Below are 16,436 nucleotides of genomic sequence, written 5' to 3'. Positions count from 1 at the left end.
GCACTTTAGAGAGTAAAGTATTGAGCCTATTACAAAGTAAAATATTGAGGGAATCTGCTTGAGAGTTTGTGCAACTACATGTTTATTCCACTACAATTCAGAGGGATATATATATATAAAAATGTTCATATAGTTACTATGTACTTTCCAGATTAAGATTCTACAAAAAACATAATACACAGCCTCCTTGTCACCTTTTAGAAGTTGTAGTGTCAGATTTTCTAAATTTCTGTGAATGGTTTGAGCCCCATAGAAGTAAAAAACACTATTACTTCACAAAAAGAAGCATATCACAAATTTGTTTTCTGCATTAATCATGTGGAGGGAACCTGACCCACCCTGAACCTGAATCCACATACAGTGCATTATATGTATTATATGGGGTAGTTTTTGTTATAGTGCATAATTTATGATGACATTATGTAGCACTAAGCATGCATGGACTGTATGACGGGGCTTTCGTGACTCATTGAATCCAACGTGATTCCGAGCATCACTCATCTCTTTGAGAGGGTAATGACATTCTGAGTAACAAGTCTGAAAATTGGAATTAAAGCAGATCATTTTTTTATTCATTCATTTTATTTCCAGTAGCTTGAATTTCATACTTGCACTAAAAGGAGAAACTTAAATAGAGACAAAGAAAATATCTGTTAGTACAAATCTGTTTCTTAAATACAAAACCATTACTGCAATACTGTGAGAAAAGAGCATAATTTTGGCAGTATACTGGGATTGAGCAGAACCAACACAAATCAGGATAATATCATTCTGTGCATCAATTAATATTGTCGCTATATCCTACATATACCAGTCATATAAGTCGCTGACAAGCAAATCAGAAAACGATCAATATTAAAAATGCATATGCAATTTTCCGTCCAGTTAGTTACAATGCAATGTACACTGTGCACAGCAAGAAAAAATGAATATATATATTTTTTCTACAATTAATCTATATTTAATAGAGCTCTATCAACAAGTTAAACCATATCATGCACAATTGTTGCCTCTTAGGCTGCCTTATAAGCTGCTTGTCCCTGTACAATTAATTAAGATATTTACAAATTCAATTCTACACATCTTAAAAAAAAAAAAAACTTGATGCAAGTTAAGAGAAAAGAAATCTTGATCCCATCCAAAGGCCCTCAAGTGTAGTTAGTACAAGTGAACGATTTTTGCCAAAAAGGAATTGAATTGAATAATGTACTGTATTCCCACACACACACACCTACACACTCAGATATCTACATTCATACACTGCAGAAATACAATCAGGTTCTGTACATAATGACTCCAGACTTAATGATGTTTTAGTCTGATCCAATGTGGGTGTGCTTAGCTTCTTAGAGGAATTAAAGTCATCCCTGTGCCTCAAGGCATTGGGAAAAATATATATAACAAGAGTATATGAATTATTCCTCCCTCCAGAGTCTTCTCCTCACGCTCATCTTATCCATCCTTGGATGTGACTTCTGCAGACCTACGGCTGTCTCTGTTCCAGTCACTGACGTCTGGGAAGAGACTTCAGAATTCAATCATTGTCTTGAAGAAAAGGCACTACCTGCTGAAGGAGCACTGCGGGGGCTGAGGCGTGCCGTCACGTCCTTCCCACCGGCCTTCAGATCAAGCTCAACAAGAAGAGGGTCACATGCAGGGCAAAGGTCACAAGGTCATATGACAGGCCATGCAGCATGTCAGCTTCCTCCTCCGTAGGTGCAGTTGGATCATTCAATAGAGAGGTGACAGTATCAATGCAGCAATCTCAAGCATGCTGTGTGCACTGCTCCCAATATTCAGCTTACAGATAGTTCACCTCATACTGTATGTGTATATATATATACACACATACACATATACACACACACACACACACACTGTACATGATCTACCATGTGCACTGATGGAATTACATGAAGGGATTCCGTAATTACATAAAGATTCCTGTACAAGCTTCCGTGTTGGAAAAAAAAAAAAAAAAAATACATGGAGTAATAGTAGTTACCTGTAGACACGGATTACTATTTGAACATAGTAGATAACAAAATAAACCAATAACAAAAACAAATATAGTTCAGACGAGCACTGCATAGTCCATAAGAGATGTCCTGGTAAGAATGCAACATTTGTTAATATCAAAGTGTTAATTTAAATGTGGATTTAGGTCATATCAGGTGTTGCATGCATGCACTGTTACAATTGAATGTCTGTTTGAGCTACTTCATTCCTAAATGCTGCGTAAGGTAAAGTATAATGAGCCACAGGCCTCCGAGCCTCTCCATGAAGACCTCCGAGTGGAGAACCTAAATGTCTGTGATGAGTTGTGCATATGTCACGTGTCTGGATGGAGATGTGATCATAAAGCCTTGCGTATCGGGACATCCCTGTAAGAAGGATGGGGATTGAGCAGTTGGTGCAGCCCCCTCGCAGTGGTCTGCGGCTACACAAATGAGTTCAAGGAGTTCATGGCATTAATAGGGGACGGGGCCTCCGAGCTCTCGTGGCCCCCAGCAGTCTCCCTGCTGGCGCTCTTTCCACTATACTGGCCGATAAACGAGCCATCCTCGTTGAACTGTCCGTCTCCTCCTTCCCCGTAGTCAACTAAACTGTCGTCACTGTCGTCTCTCTTAACTGTCCCATTAGACGGCGTGCGGCTTCCTTTTAACGGTTTATGGTCCTCATTGTCACTGAAGGAGAAAATAACATGCAGGTGTTACAAGTGAGATGATGTGACAGGACAGATGCAACAAGGAGATTAGTGTTTTTTTTTTTTTTAGATGGAGCAATGAACAACCACGTTTACCACAACCTACTGTATGTTTGGTAGGTAATGGTAAACGTTTGATTTTAAGATTGAAAACACAATGGCTTGTTTCTTTAATTTATTTAAAAAAAAACTCAGCTCACTAATTTAATTTAGCCTGCTCCATGTCTAAAAAACAGTTGCAATGAATGATTGGTTGGTTTCCATCAAACAACAGGGGAATAAAGCTCAAGCAACCATACACTGTTCAAATTCCCCCTGAAACCAAATATGAAGTGGTAAATGTATTGTTTGACAAAAGCACCCGCCCCCTCCTCCCCCAAGACAGATGTTGTGATGGAGAAAAAAAAACAGAACTCCAAAGCAATGATGTGAATAGCACTTGAAAAGCAAAGGTTTCAGCCAAACATCCCCGAAGCAAGCATGATAATCATCACAAATTGGCAAAATGCATGACAAATCTGCAAAGAAAGTTTTCTTTGGATATCAGATACATTCCACATACATGAGTCGAACATCAATGAGATAAGATCACAAAGCCATCATGATGCTCAAATGTTTTTTTTAAACTTAGAATAGAAGGCAAGGTCATGTTCAGGGGTTAAACTATCACAGTGAAGCCATTATTGACTGAAAAGAAGTACATGATGAAGGCTTTATGACCAAATATTAAACTTGATGATAGCCGTGAAAGAACCTGGGGTGCTTATACAGCGAGCATTTTTCTCCACAGTGACTCGACTATCCACTGACCCTCCTCACATGCTAGAGTTACAGAAGGATGACCTTCAACCCCCCCGACACACCACCATCACCCTTACCTTTCCTGAGAACTACACCCCTGCGATCAGATGAGGAGATCCAGCTGAGATCCCACACAACACAACAGTCACTCCTTGGGAGGATTACACTATGCACTTTAACAGGCACATACTGTATGCCACACATAGTCTAAGGTTACAGTACGCTCTCCTGCAGTCAAACAAGAACAGCTCAGTCGAGTGAAGTTATGCCTTTATTGACATACTGTAAGGTTCCAGCTGAGCTTAATGAAACAGCATGGATAGAAAGTATACTCTCTCACAAAGGCACTATAATATTTGTACACTTTGCCTTGTGATTTATTGTCTATTGTTCTTTGAGTTGATGGCCGTTGAGTTTCCCCTGCAGTGTAAATTGGTCTCTCTGCATGAGTTTTAAAGGATAAGACTGATATTGTACATTTTTCTTGTTGTCAACAAATCCCTTGAAAAAACAAAAAACATTGATACATCAATTGTATTAAGCCTCACACAAACTATTCCTTTGTGTCATAGTGCTGCATTATTATGCCACACACATCCACATTGTTGCACTGGGAGCCAAAATATATCAGTATTTTATTCATTCTGCCGCTGAAAATAGTGCCCAATAAAGACTGTATTTACACCTGTAGTAAGTTTTGTCAAAAACAAATATTGGAAATAGTTTGGCCTTTAACATATTTAAATAAATATTTGCGATATAAGAAAAAAAAAGAAAAGAAAAACAAGATTTAAGTCTACAGTAGGAATATTGGCTTGAAGCAGAGCCACAAATACACTGGAAAAGTTGGAAAGTATTGTGAGACAGACTCATTGTTTGGTCTATTTAAAGAATGAATTTGTGGACAAAAATAAAAATGGAGAATATCACCAGTTATCCTTTAATAATTATTTATATTAAAGAGCTACTGGCCTGATATAATCAGCATTAACCAGCTCTTGTACACTCAGTAATGCTTGCTTCCCTCAGACATGCTGATAATTTCATATAAGATCTATATGCATCTATATATTGTATATCTATATATAAACAATAATTCTATTCAACACATTATTGCCTAGTGCTAATTTTCATATATCAGATCTTCACACCATGCATGTCACATATTATACATTTAGTCAATATGTATTCATCACAGCATAAAATTCATAGAACAGATTTATGTTTACATAATACAAAAAGGAATATAAAATATAAAAGCAAGACTTTTTTATAAATCGACTTATAAAAAGCAATTCAAAAATGCGAGCTATACAGAAATAAAGTGCTTCATTTTTCTTCATTCTGCGTGCGATTGGAGAAGCAGCCTAGAATGAGGATGCTAACAAGCACAGGATGACTGCTGTAAGTTAGAAGGAATGATCATTTCAGCCACTTTCAATCCTATCAGGGTTGTGTATGTAAGTAGCAATACACTAGGCAAAGTGTTAACACTATATATACTGTACACAGGATGTATATGAGTAGCTTATTAGTTGGAATGGAATTCAATGTTTAAGGTCAGTTTAGGATCTGTTGCTCTGATCTCCTGTCAGCCTTAATTAAAGATAAACATCCAAACACCTAAATCCCTTGAACCTGAAGAATCCTGCTTCTCAAATGACACCACAATGTCATATCAAGCACACACACACAATAGAGTCCGACACAAGTAGCGTCCAGGATGTCCCAGGACCCAGAAAAGAAAAAGACAACAATTTGTGCTTTGTGGTGGTAGAAGTTCAGATGAGGGGCACTTCTTCTTCTTGGATTGTTATTGGTGATCCTGGGTCAGTTATTGGTCAGCTGTAAAGGTTGAGAAGAGGGAGGGAGTGCAGAGCTCCAGCCCAGCCAGAGAGGGCAGATCTGGGCAGAGAGCAGGGACGGGGCAGGGGGTTGATGGGTAAAATGGGGCTCTGGGGGCTCCAGAGACTGGAGCACTTTCTCTCACCTGTATTCCCCAAAAGTACAGTCATCGTCTTTCATGGGCTGGAACTCTGGATCTGTGTGTGCGTCCTCCTTCTCTTTGACTAGTGAGAGAAAAGGTAGCAAATTAAGCATTTATGTGTTGTTTTCATGTGACAAGTCAGTATATTGTTTTAGAAAAAAAAAAACATGTTTAAACATGATGCGTATATTGAGTGACATTGTGACATGAGAAATAATGTCAAATAAATAGGATGGGAAATGTATATTTTATAGTGTGAAAATGAATATGGTATATATATATGATCATATATTGATTGGGGATCAATAATTATGATTTTCAAGAAGAATCTTTATAAAAAAAGAAAGCATCGTGGCTGCTACACACTGACATAGAGAGGTGTAAGACACAACTGGATATTCCAAAACCATGACATCTAATCTTAAAATCCCATTAAACAGTGTTGAATGGTGGCAAACAAAGCATTTAAGTGTGGGTTCATATATGAGTGTGTCTACTCACCAGGGTACTTCCCACCCTTATTCCTCTGGATGAAGCAGATAATGAGGAGGATCAGAATGAGCAGAGCGATGGCACACATGAGGCCAATGAACCATCCCTGAGTGGCGATGTCCACCTGTCTGCTCGCCACAGCTGGCCAGAGGAGGAGAGGGGGATTAACATTTACAGCTGGATTATTTTCCCCCAGTGGGAAGAGAAAACATTCATCCAGAATCATGTGCTTAAACAAACATGTCACAAGTAAGTTCTCCTAGTATCTACTTGTTAGAGATTTGAGCTCACGGGTGGATCGTCATTGCTTTTTGTTACAGAAAACTACAGTTGTCATGTTAGCCGAGTTAAAAATCTCCTAATGGTGACACATCATCGAAACCACATTAGTACAACATGTCTCTCACAAGGACACACACAGTCACAGAAACACACACATTACACACCAACTGTACGTACGCAGGTTTACTGTGGGTGATAGTAGGTTAAATATTATACCGCTACACAGAACTTCTATATGAGAATGACCAACTTCAATTAGGCTGAAATTAAACCACACAGTCATGCACGCTGCTACACACTGTCTCTCTATTGCTACAGTCCATGCCTGGCAGAACGACCACGACATATCTGTTAAAAACCCATGCTTTCCTGGATGATAATTACACAACGGCACAAACTACTACACATTCTACACACGACACAGTACAAGGCCAGGCCGGAGCGTGGGGGAGGCGACTGCCGAGGAACTGCCTCACCTGGGACCGAGACCACTAGCTCCTTAGAGCGGTGGAGCGGCTGGTCGTGGTGACCCTTTGCCACCAAACGCACCTTATAGGAGAGGCCCCCCTTTAAGCCCTTCAGCTTAAAATTCTGAGTGCCGTTCGCAAGCTCTTTCTGCCACTCCTCTTCGACTTCACCTGCAGCAGGGACGTCCGTGAAGAGAGGTACGTTTGAGAGAGCAAACACAACTTCAAAGGGCATGATGACATCATGGGATCTAATCACTTGCGGGGATGAATCTAATGACATGAGATTACACTGCAAGCTAATTCTGTCTATATTAGATTCAAATTGTTAATATCCATGAAATGATGGCGGTCTAAATAAAACAATCTAGTCTATGAATTACATTTACATTTACATTTAGGTCATTTAGCAGACGCTTTTGTCCAAAGCGACTTACAATAAGTACATTTGTCAAAAGAAGGAAACAAAGAAACCACGACGTATCATTGCCGGAATTAAGTAAAAACACGCTGTAATTTAGGGAAAACATGTCACCAACATGTGCAGCATGTTGCCCAAAAAGAAAACACGACCACATATGGAAAAAAATACAAGGATCACCTAGGATACAAGAAAAATGAGTGACAAAACAACAGTGATCCAGTTGGGATCAACAGGGATGATAAAAAGTGACGAACACAGCTGGAGACTTGTTTTGGAACTCATTTTTGTTATATTCCGTGTGACTTGCAGTGTTTTAGTATGTGATTGTGTTCCCTGTATTCAGGGCAATGTCAGTCTGCGGCTGCACGTGGGTTCTTTTCTTCATTTTGTGTTTCCTTAAAGCAACACTAAAGAGTTTTTAGTGCCTTACAATAATGTTTCCAAAATAGTTTCAGTGGTTCATCACCTCAAAACTGGGTGAACAGCACTTCAGCAGCCGCTCTGCGGCCCTCTATCGGCTGTAACCGCACTATGTAACTTTGCCTCATCGGGTAGTGGTTTTGTAGTTCTAATGAGACTACAAATTTGACCTGCTTTACAGCAAGCATTACAAGAGCCGGTAGGTGGAGGCTCTGCGTAGAGATCAGTGGGAGAACACCCGGCAGGTGCGTGGAAGATACCTTGCAGCTAGGTCGTTTTTAAATTGGCGTCATGGCAGAGCCTGCAAAGCAAAGGAGGAGTATAACGTCCGATGAGGCGATGAAAAGAAAACGGGAGCGTGACAAAGAAAGCTCATACGAGAGTGAATATCATACCGGCTCACTCTCGTTGGCGAGAGCTGCAGGAGGCTACAAAATGCAAGACGGATGGTGACTTGGCTTTGTTGCTGTTGGACTTGTAAATAATACCGGTTATCTTTTTTTTTTCCAACAATGTGCATCTGTGTACAATACATTGTCGATTATTTTATTGGCTCATGTTAGCTAAGGCAATAGCTATTGTGCTAATATATATGTAACTATCGCTATGGCTCATGTTAGCTAATCTTAGCTAAGGCGTTAGCTACTCTACCTTGTCACTGGACATCGTTCAAATCGTTCATCGTTCCATAGCAGGTTCTGCATACAAACAAATAACGAGCATGCGACGGAAGGCTGCGGTAGGCTAAATTATTTACGACGGCAGTAATGGACAATTCCGCTTCCAACCTGTAGGGGGACCGAAGAGGAAAACTTCTTAAGTGTTGCTTTAAGTTGCAGTGTGTCATGCTCTGGGGGCCACACACTCAATTACACATGTGGTGACGAGCTGATTATGAAATGTGTTTGATCACAAGATTGTGTTTTTGATGACATTTTCTAAATGACCGGGAATCTATGAGTATGATATTCCCTTACTGGATCCAGTAGGTGTGAGAGAGCCATACTACAAGAGGGGCTTTTCATCCTCACTGCAGGTGGATAAAAACAATGGAGAGCACTCAAAATTGGTTGGGGTAACAAGAATGTCTGTCTGTCTCCCCAGAATCCAATGAGATTGCTACATTAGCTGCACATAACTCTCGTCAATAACAGGGCTGGGTAATTAGAAGTCCAATCACAGACGGCCTCGTTTGTCACATCTGGGTCCAGGTTGGCAGGAGCCAGCATCAAAGTGACTGCCAATATTTCTATTCACCTGCACAAGCCAATAATGAAGTAGGAGTCTCTTGCCACCCATGTGTGGAACTGACAGAAATAAGGGATATGTTGCTTTGCTTACTGTTGTCCACTCTGTATTCTACATAAACGTTTTTCTCCGGGCCCCAGTACTCCCAACTGATCAGGGTCCCGTCCTCTTCAATCGAGGAGGTAACGTTCCTAAAAGGACTCGCGGGCTGTGCTGAACCCACAAGAGAAAAGACAACCATCAAGACGGCCCATTGGTCAAGGGACAATCCAATAACTGTCAATTAAATGCTTTGATTTTATAAATATAGTCCCATTAAATACTCTTAGCATCACCTAAACCAGACCCTCACAGCTTACAAAACAGCAATTTCAAAATGGGGACGCTATACCAGCAAACACAAGAATACACAAAACCGATCACGTAACAAATCAGACATGTAGTGCACTAAGATCACAGCGGTATCTGTACCCTTGTGGGGCGGACGTTGCGGAGGAGGCCGTGCAATGGGATGAGGGGTTTGCGTGTTTCCTGTAAACAACATGGAGAGGGGTGAAGACCGCACCGCACACCGGACACACACAGACGCAAACACTTTCCACAGGCAGAGACACCACAGATGCTGATACACAACAATGCACACAGTTCATTGGCAAGCCAAGCAAAAACGCTCGCCATGCGGCGGGGGAAGGCGCCACCGGCAGCCACCGTGGGAAGAAAGTGGGGAAGGGGTTCAAGTCGCCAAAAGGCGCGGTAAGAGAAATAACAGCCCGAGGCTCATTTAGTTAGATATCACAAGACATTCTGAAAGGCACACGTCACGTAGCATCTTTATCTATGTGGCTTTGAACTCTCCACAGCTTTGAACTCAGCGGAGCACTTGGTGGGCTGCAGAACTCGATAGCGACGAGGAAGGGGGGGGGGGGGGGGGGCATTTGGTCAATGATGAGGCGTGCATGCTCGCGGCGTGTTCTGAAGCTATGGCTGTATCTGTAAAAACATGCATGAGTCTAGATATGAGCAGTACCTGTGGCCACATCTACGCCATGCTGTGATATTAGAGCTTGTAGAGAGAAACAGGACACAGAGAAACAACATGACAGCGGTCACTATGGGATGCCCCCCCCCACCCCACCTGTGTCACCCAATGTCTGAGACGATGTGACGATGTTTACCACAGCATGGGTCACCTTGTGTAACAATGCAACTGGATCACATCGTGTTCCACAAGACAGGTATGACGAGCTCATGTACATCATGCTACTGTATGTCAAATATTAAAGGTAATGTGTGCATCATACTGCAAATTGTACATGGTAGAATTATGAGAATTTCAGATCCACAAAACACATGACAAAGTTCTGACTTCACTGCCTGTAGATCACAATTATTTTCATCATCGATTAATGTTGACCATTTTCTCAGTTAATTGATTAATTGTTAATCAGTAAAAAGGCAGAAAATATGAATGATCATTTTCCACAGTTCACAGTGATTTCAAATTGCTTGTTTTGTCCAACCAGCAGTCTAAAACTGCCAAATATTTAATTTACAATAATATTTAACTGATAGAAATCACGATACAATTTGCTGTCAACCAATCGATAAATAATAATAATAATAATAAATATCGTTTCGGCACTACTTTACCGAAGTCACACCAAAACAGAATATGATGCAGACTGGCTGCCTTGCCTTCATCAGGATGGCGTTTGAGCCTGATTCTGATCTCCTTATACAGTCCAACAATATACTGGAGGTCACTTATACATCAAAAACTACAGATTACAAAGCAACATTGCTCATTATCTTTGTTTTTTAAAAACACATGCCTTCTGATGAAGGAAAGACATTCAAAGGCATTTGGCGACTGACGTATGGTATTCTGAAGAGTTGTGTGATGTGTTCTCATTTTGCACCGACTTCAGACTTTGCACATATTTTTTTGGATCCTCTTACCTGACTTCTCAAAACAATCATTCATTTACATCAGCTTTCCAGTCGAAGAAATGAATACTAGGTTATTTACTTGTAGTAGTCTGCATTTGCTGACTTACCTTCATCCATGACGGTGACGGCTTCCTGAGATGTGACCTGGCCTGCTCCCGTTAATGTTTTCGCATTCAAATAAAACTTGTAGCGTGTGCTGTACTTGAGGTTGAGCAAAGTGACTTTGGTCTCATTGGCGGGCAGGGCCAGCTCCTCCACTGGGCCCAGCTCGTTGGAGTTATTGACTACAGGGGTTGGGGATGGGGGACAAAAATAACGGGATGGGGATGGAAGTTGGGAAGTAGTGAGAAAAGTTGAATAGAGGGATTGTTGGGGGGGGGGGGGGGGGGGGGTTGTAGATGGTGATGGAGTGTCAATGATGAGAAAGGTGGAAATGAAATGTTTGGGGCACAGAGGTGTAGGGTTCAGGAATAGAAGGTGGGAGTGACAAAAGTCGATTTGTTAATTTATGGTGTAATTGAGGCAAATTAACTTGTTTGAAATGATCTTAGTACTACTCTAAACCTTTAATTTTGTATTCCTCTAATAATCTCTGAGCAGGAAGTACATGTAGGACACTACAAAACATGCAAAAGAAGGATATACAAGACTACTATCTACAGTAAGGAAACTGACATCCACTGAATAAAGAGTTCAGCTGTTGTCTTAATGAAAAACAGCCTCACCTGGCTGATATTTGAGGGTGTAGCCAGTGATGCGTCCGTTATGGTCATCAGGGTGACTCCATTCAAGGGTCAGAGAGTCCAGGTTGAGGTTGGTGACTTGCAGGGAAGTAGGAGGCCCCGGCACTGTGGAAAACACACATCAGAAACAATATTTTAAAAGAAATTTAAAGGCCACCTCCACTCCAAAATGTGTTGTGCTTATTCAGAATGTATTCGTAGGTTTGACCTTCGCTGTGCCAGTGCGGAGTTTGGCACTACAGGATTATTTTAAAACATTCATCTGCTGAAGAAATAATGTTTTCTTCGCTCAATTTAAATTTAATAGCACGTGCAAGCATGACTTTTTTTTCATAACTCGTTTGGAAGCCAGTCATGGTTCAATAAGCAACTTATACAAGTGTGGTGGGGAGTGTTCATACACTGAGAATGGACTTTTCAGGGAAATAGAAGACATTTTGTGCACCATACTTTAACAAGAAAATGATTATCATATTCATTGATTTGTAGGGTTTTTATTTTTCATTGAGAGAGAATGCAAACATGTGCATTTAGTGTAACAATTAAAAACTAGGTCGCTAAATGTTGCAGATTGACTGAGAGATGTCATAATATCATTGGTTGAAATTCGTTGGTACTAACTTACGTAAGCACACATCATATTTTCTTTTAAAGGAAGAAAAGGATTATTACATTTTCACATAATAAATATGAAGGAACAGATTTTTTGTAATTTAGTTTGCATATATTTCTAAATATATATGACTGGGTATGTGATCTAAAAGGAGTTCAAAAGGCTTTTTTTTTTTATTTAATCTCGACCTTTAAGTGTTAACACAGACAATCCAAATTAACTCTTCATCTCAGTGGGAAAGAAGTAAACGAGTAGAGTATTTCTTGTCCTACCTCCTTCAGGTGTGTCAAACTGCTGGGTGGGGCTGGGGGGACCATCTCCCTTGCCGTTAAAAGCCCTGACGTTGAATGAGTAGAGACTGAAGGGGTGTAGGCCTGGCAGCATGCCGTGGGTGTGGCTCTCACTGAAGGTCAGGATCTTCTTCTCTACATGATGGGGGTTGTGCTTGTGGTGACTGGGCTCTCTCCAGAAGTACACCTGCAAGACACACAGTTAGCATACAGGAAGTGCTGCATGTGTGTGCTATGGTAGCTGGGATCGGTGGGATGTGGTCTTTTGTACCGTACCCTGTATCCTTTGAGTTTTCCTCGTATTAGGTTAGAGGGCACGTGATCCCAGTGTACTTCTACCAGAGTGCTGTTCTGCAACACGGCGTGCACATTTTGTGGAGCTGCTGCTGGCACTGTTTATTGGACAAGGAACACAACAACAGCTCAATACAGAAACATCCTGAGTAAATATTATAGGTTACACAGCTGAATCGCCCGGGACTCTTGTACATAGTGCATTTATAAGGGTCAATAAAGTCGATCCGACTCACAGTCCTCTCCCGAGTGGCCGTGGGCGACCGCAGGCTCCGGTCCGACTCCGTGGTCGTTCACTGCCTGAACTTTCAGCTCGTATGGAACATACGTGGGCGTTCCAGACACGACGAACACAGAGTTGTTAGCCACAGTCACTGTGGTCCAATCACTTCCCATCGCCTTCTGCCTCCACATCACTCTATAGTGAAGCCCTGGACCGTTAGACTGGAAGCCTGACAGCGGCTGCAGAGGAGAACGTTTTCAATTATTTTTTATATACTTTACTTTTTTAGAAGAAGACTGAATGTGCACCATGATGTATAGGGTCGCCCATAAAGTTGGAATTATTTGCAAATGTTATGCATGAATTTCACCTGGTTAATTGGAACACATAATGTAATCATTGCACCTTGTCAAACGTGATTACTGATGCATTTAAAAAGGAATAAACAGAGGATTTTGTCTGAAAACAACATATTACAACTTTATGGGCAACAGTGTATATGTTTTGGGAAATGATAATAAAGATTTTTCAGTACCAAAGAAAGCTCATAAGGCCAGACAATAACAACATCCTGGAGTACAGAAAATGCTTCAGGATTAGAACAGATAGCTTTATACAACTTTATTACCGTCCAAGAGATGACAAGATTATCACGTTCTGTTCCAGATCCCTTTACATCTGCTGGGTTCTCATCTGGAGCTAAAAGAAGAAAATAAATATAAAGATATTATGAAACGGTACCGCAGGGGAAACCTGACGACCTTCACGAGGCTCAGATCAACATAGTGATTTGCTTTCGACAGAAGCTAATGAAAATGCTATCTTACTTTAGCTCACTCATAAAAGGGTTGAATTTTCTTTTTCAGATTTTCTGATTATGTACTATTCAAACATGACAGAACAAATTTACAGAATGAGACTACTTAAGGTAGAGAGTCCACAATCAAAGGGCTGAGGAGTCGGTACCTGCAGGTTGTGTCTTGAACATTCTGGAGGGGAAGCTGGGCCGACTGAAATCCACAGCGTTGATGGCCAAAACTCGGAAGGTGTAGTGGATATAGGGCGATAGTTTGAGGTGAGCTGTTGTCCTGGTTCCAGGGACCATGGTGAGATTACGCCAGTGTCCTTTGCGGTGCAGTGCGTCTTCATACTGGATCAGAAAGTCTGTAAAGTTTTACAAAAGTACTTTATGCACTGCTGGATAGAAGAGTTTGCATAACTGGAATTCATGCCTGTAAATATTTCAGGATATTGTAAGTAAAAAAGTAAAAATGTTAAATTATGTGCAAATCTGGTGCTTTGAGGCTTCCAGGAAAAACATGTGGCTTTAGCCATTAGAATGCTTTGAGGCATTTTATTGGATGTTTTTTTATTTGTTTATGCTGTTAAAACCTCGGCTGTCATCAGATAACCTACAAAATCTTTATAGCTTCCCATCAGGACTATAGGGGTGGCTTTGTTTATTACTCGTTGAGTATAATGGAGCCTCAGCATCATTCATTTTATGTTCATACTGTATATCCAGCTCAATGCCAAGAACATAATTCATCAAAGATGACCCCCTTATGGGTCAAGCTCCAAAAAAAGTCTTTAATTAGACCCTCCCCGTCTCCTACATGTCCACTTCTTTCAAACGGCACACAACAAGTTTTTAATGCAGGCTTTCCATTAGAGGGTGATAAAACTGTTTTTATTCATACGTGAAATAGGTGTCTGCTTCACTTAGCTTCATAACAGAAACAGCTTGGATAAGGTGCATGCACGCATAAATCCCATCTCACACACACTTAAGACATACTCTGAATAGGGCTGTTATGGTCATCCCCAGGGGTCCAAGTGAGCTGAACACTCCTTTTTTCCTGGTCTGTCAGCTCCAGGTCAGTTGGGGCGTCGGGTCGCGCTGGAGGAGATACAGCAGAGGCAGGAACATCAACACACATTTGCAGTTAATGAATATGGAGGGTTCATGCCACGAGAAGATGAAGCACAAACAAAAAGGGGATTTCTGCAGACATAAATGTGTTTCTGTGAAACTGGAATATTAACAAATGCTAAGCATGTTGGTTTAACCAAGCAACACTTTTCAGCTACTCCTCTATTTCTGCACATGTTCTATTTGACAATGTTGTGTGACCTATGATAAACATGCATCATGCATATGAAATGACTGCTGCTCAAAGGGCATCATCCATAATCACTCTGCATGAAATAGAGTCTCAAGCTCACCAGGGAGCTTAAATTGAGGCTCACGTTTTGGAATCGTGATGATAAAGTGGAACGCATGCTTGGAATAAATGAATGATGAGGAAATGGTGCATTTGAAAAGATCCCAACTGGTGCAATGAGGAGATGTCTGCTTTACAAATTACCGTTGCATTCAAGTGTGAGTTGAAATTGCTTCCCCTTTGCCCAAATGTTTAGTGTGTAATGTATTCAGACGTTTAAAAAAAACAACACTTTAAGACAAAAAAGAAAATGCTGGTCAATCAAAATGAAAAGGAAAAAAATGCTGTGATTGTCAAAAATAAATATTTGGGGACATGCTTCACTGAACAAAAACATCCAACCAACAACACAAGCCCATGTCAGCAGAGCACCTCTGGGTGCTGCAGGTTTACCGTAGACAACCGCTGGCGATGGCGTGGCCTCTGCCAGGTAGGAGGGCAAGAGTGAAATAGGAAGTTTGGTGGTCAGTCAGTCGTACGAAAACAAAGAAGATTATCTGGTTCGCGAAGAAGACAACGGTCAAATATTCATGCTGGTGACACGACAGCTGACTAAAGCCACCCTGACCCTCTGAAGCTCTCAGGCAAATAACCTTGAAGGGCTGAAAGGCAATCTGTTGGGTCAGTTATTGCTTTTCTGGGAAACGTGAAGTTCCACTTTTAACAATTTGTGAGTTTGTTTTTCGGAGCCGCTGGACGTACCTACGACAGTGAGCTCAGCGCTGGCCGAGTCGTGGTCCAGCGTGGTGTTCATGATGCAGGTGTACACCCCTGCATCGTTCTCCGTCACGTCTGTGATGGTGAGGCTGTCAGAGTCGACGATTAATCTGTGAACATTGAGTGCATTCACACAGACAGTTTAGCGCTGCATCTGATTGGATCAAATCAGATACTGGCTAGTTCCATTCTAACAGCAAACATCGGTCTGTGAAGTGAGACGTCTGAGACGGCTCTGACCTCTCGTCGTCGGGCAGCTCTCCGTCGTCTTTGAGCCAGGTCATGGTGGGGATGAGCGAGGGGTCGTGTTTCACCTTACACTCAAACACCACCAACCTGCCCCTCTGGACCACTTTGTACTCCGGCTGCTTCAGGATCCGGGTGGGCTCTGAGGGGAGAGGGAGCGTAGGTTCAGTTTGAATTTACTAAAAATCAAAACAATCAAAACAATCGGCGTGAACAAACATAAACCATATGTTTGCAATGGAGCAGTTAATCATTTTGGTGCTAAAACGTTTAAGATACTGCCTGTTGCAGACAACACCAAATTATA

At 41.4% G+C, this 16,436-nt stretch overlaps 1 protein-coding gene across 8 annotated transcripts in view; it reads right to left on the bottom strand.

The window, feature by feature from the left end:
* Positions 1 to 491: 491 nt before the first annotated feature.
* LOC311019113 (neuronal cell adhesion molecule-like) overlaps positions 492 to 16,436 on the bottom strand; it is a 70,148-nt gene continuing 54,203 nt past the window's right edge. For 2 of the 8 annotated variants that reach the window (XM_084018331.1, XM_084018335.1), the window contains 18 exons: positions 16,124 to 16,271; positions 15,869 to 15,993; positions 15,560 to 15,589; positions 14,740 to 14,841; positions 13,908 to 14,105; positions 13,570 to 13,640; positions 12,955 to 13,180; positions 12,701 to 12,816; positions 12,407 to 12,611; positions 11,504 to 11,626; positions 10,886 to 11,062; positions 9,856 to 9,891; positions 9,300 to 9,359; positions 8,922 to 9,041; positions 6,746 to 6,907; positions 5,997 to 6,128; positions 5,499 to 5,577; positions 494 to 2,687 (listed from right to left, as the gene is read on the bottom strand). In XM_084018331.1, the coding sequence (XP_083874457.1) occupies positions 2,441 to 2,687; positions 5,499 to 5,577; positions 5,997 to 6,128; positions 6,746 to 6,907; positions 8,922 to 9,041; positions 9,300 to 9,359; positions 9,856 to 9,891; positions 10,886 to 11,062; positions 11,504 to 11,626; positions 12,407 to 12,611; positions 12,701 to 12,816; positions 12,955 to 13,180; positions 13,570 to 13,640; positions 13,908 to 14,105; positions 14,740 to 14,841; positions 15,560 to 15,589; positions 15,869 to 15,993; positions 16,124 to 16,271 (2,357 nt within the window). In that variant the 3' untranslated portion in view covers positions 494 to 2,440. Of the gene's footprint in view, positions 2,688 to 5,498; positions 5,578 to 5,996; positions 6,129 to 6,745; positions 6,908 to 8,921; positions 9,042 to 9,299; positions 9,360 to 9,855; positions 9,892 to 10,885; positions 11,063 to 11,503; positions 11,627 to 12,406; positions 12,612 to 12,700; positions 12,817 to 12,954; positions 13,181 to 13,569; positions 13,641 to 13,907; positions 14,106 to 14,739; positions 14,842 to 15,559; positions 15,590 to 15,868; positions 15,994 to 16,123; positions 16,272 to 16,436 lie in introns of all 8 variants that reach the window. The other 6 variants (XM_084018328.1, XM_084018332.1, XM_084018330.1 and 3 more) reach the window with 6 other exon arrangements.

The sequence above is a fragment of the Eutrigla gurnardus genome (assembly GCF_963514095.1).
Source record: "Eutrigla gurnardus genome assembly, chromosome: 9".
Taxonomy (NCBI): Eukaryota; Metazoa; Chordata; class Actinopteri; order Perciformes; family Triglidae; genus Eutrigla; species Eutrigla gurnardus.
The sequence above is the reverse complement of the archived record's forward strand: the minus strand, read 5'-3'. Positions and strand labels throughout refer to the sequence as shown.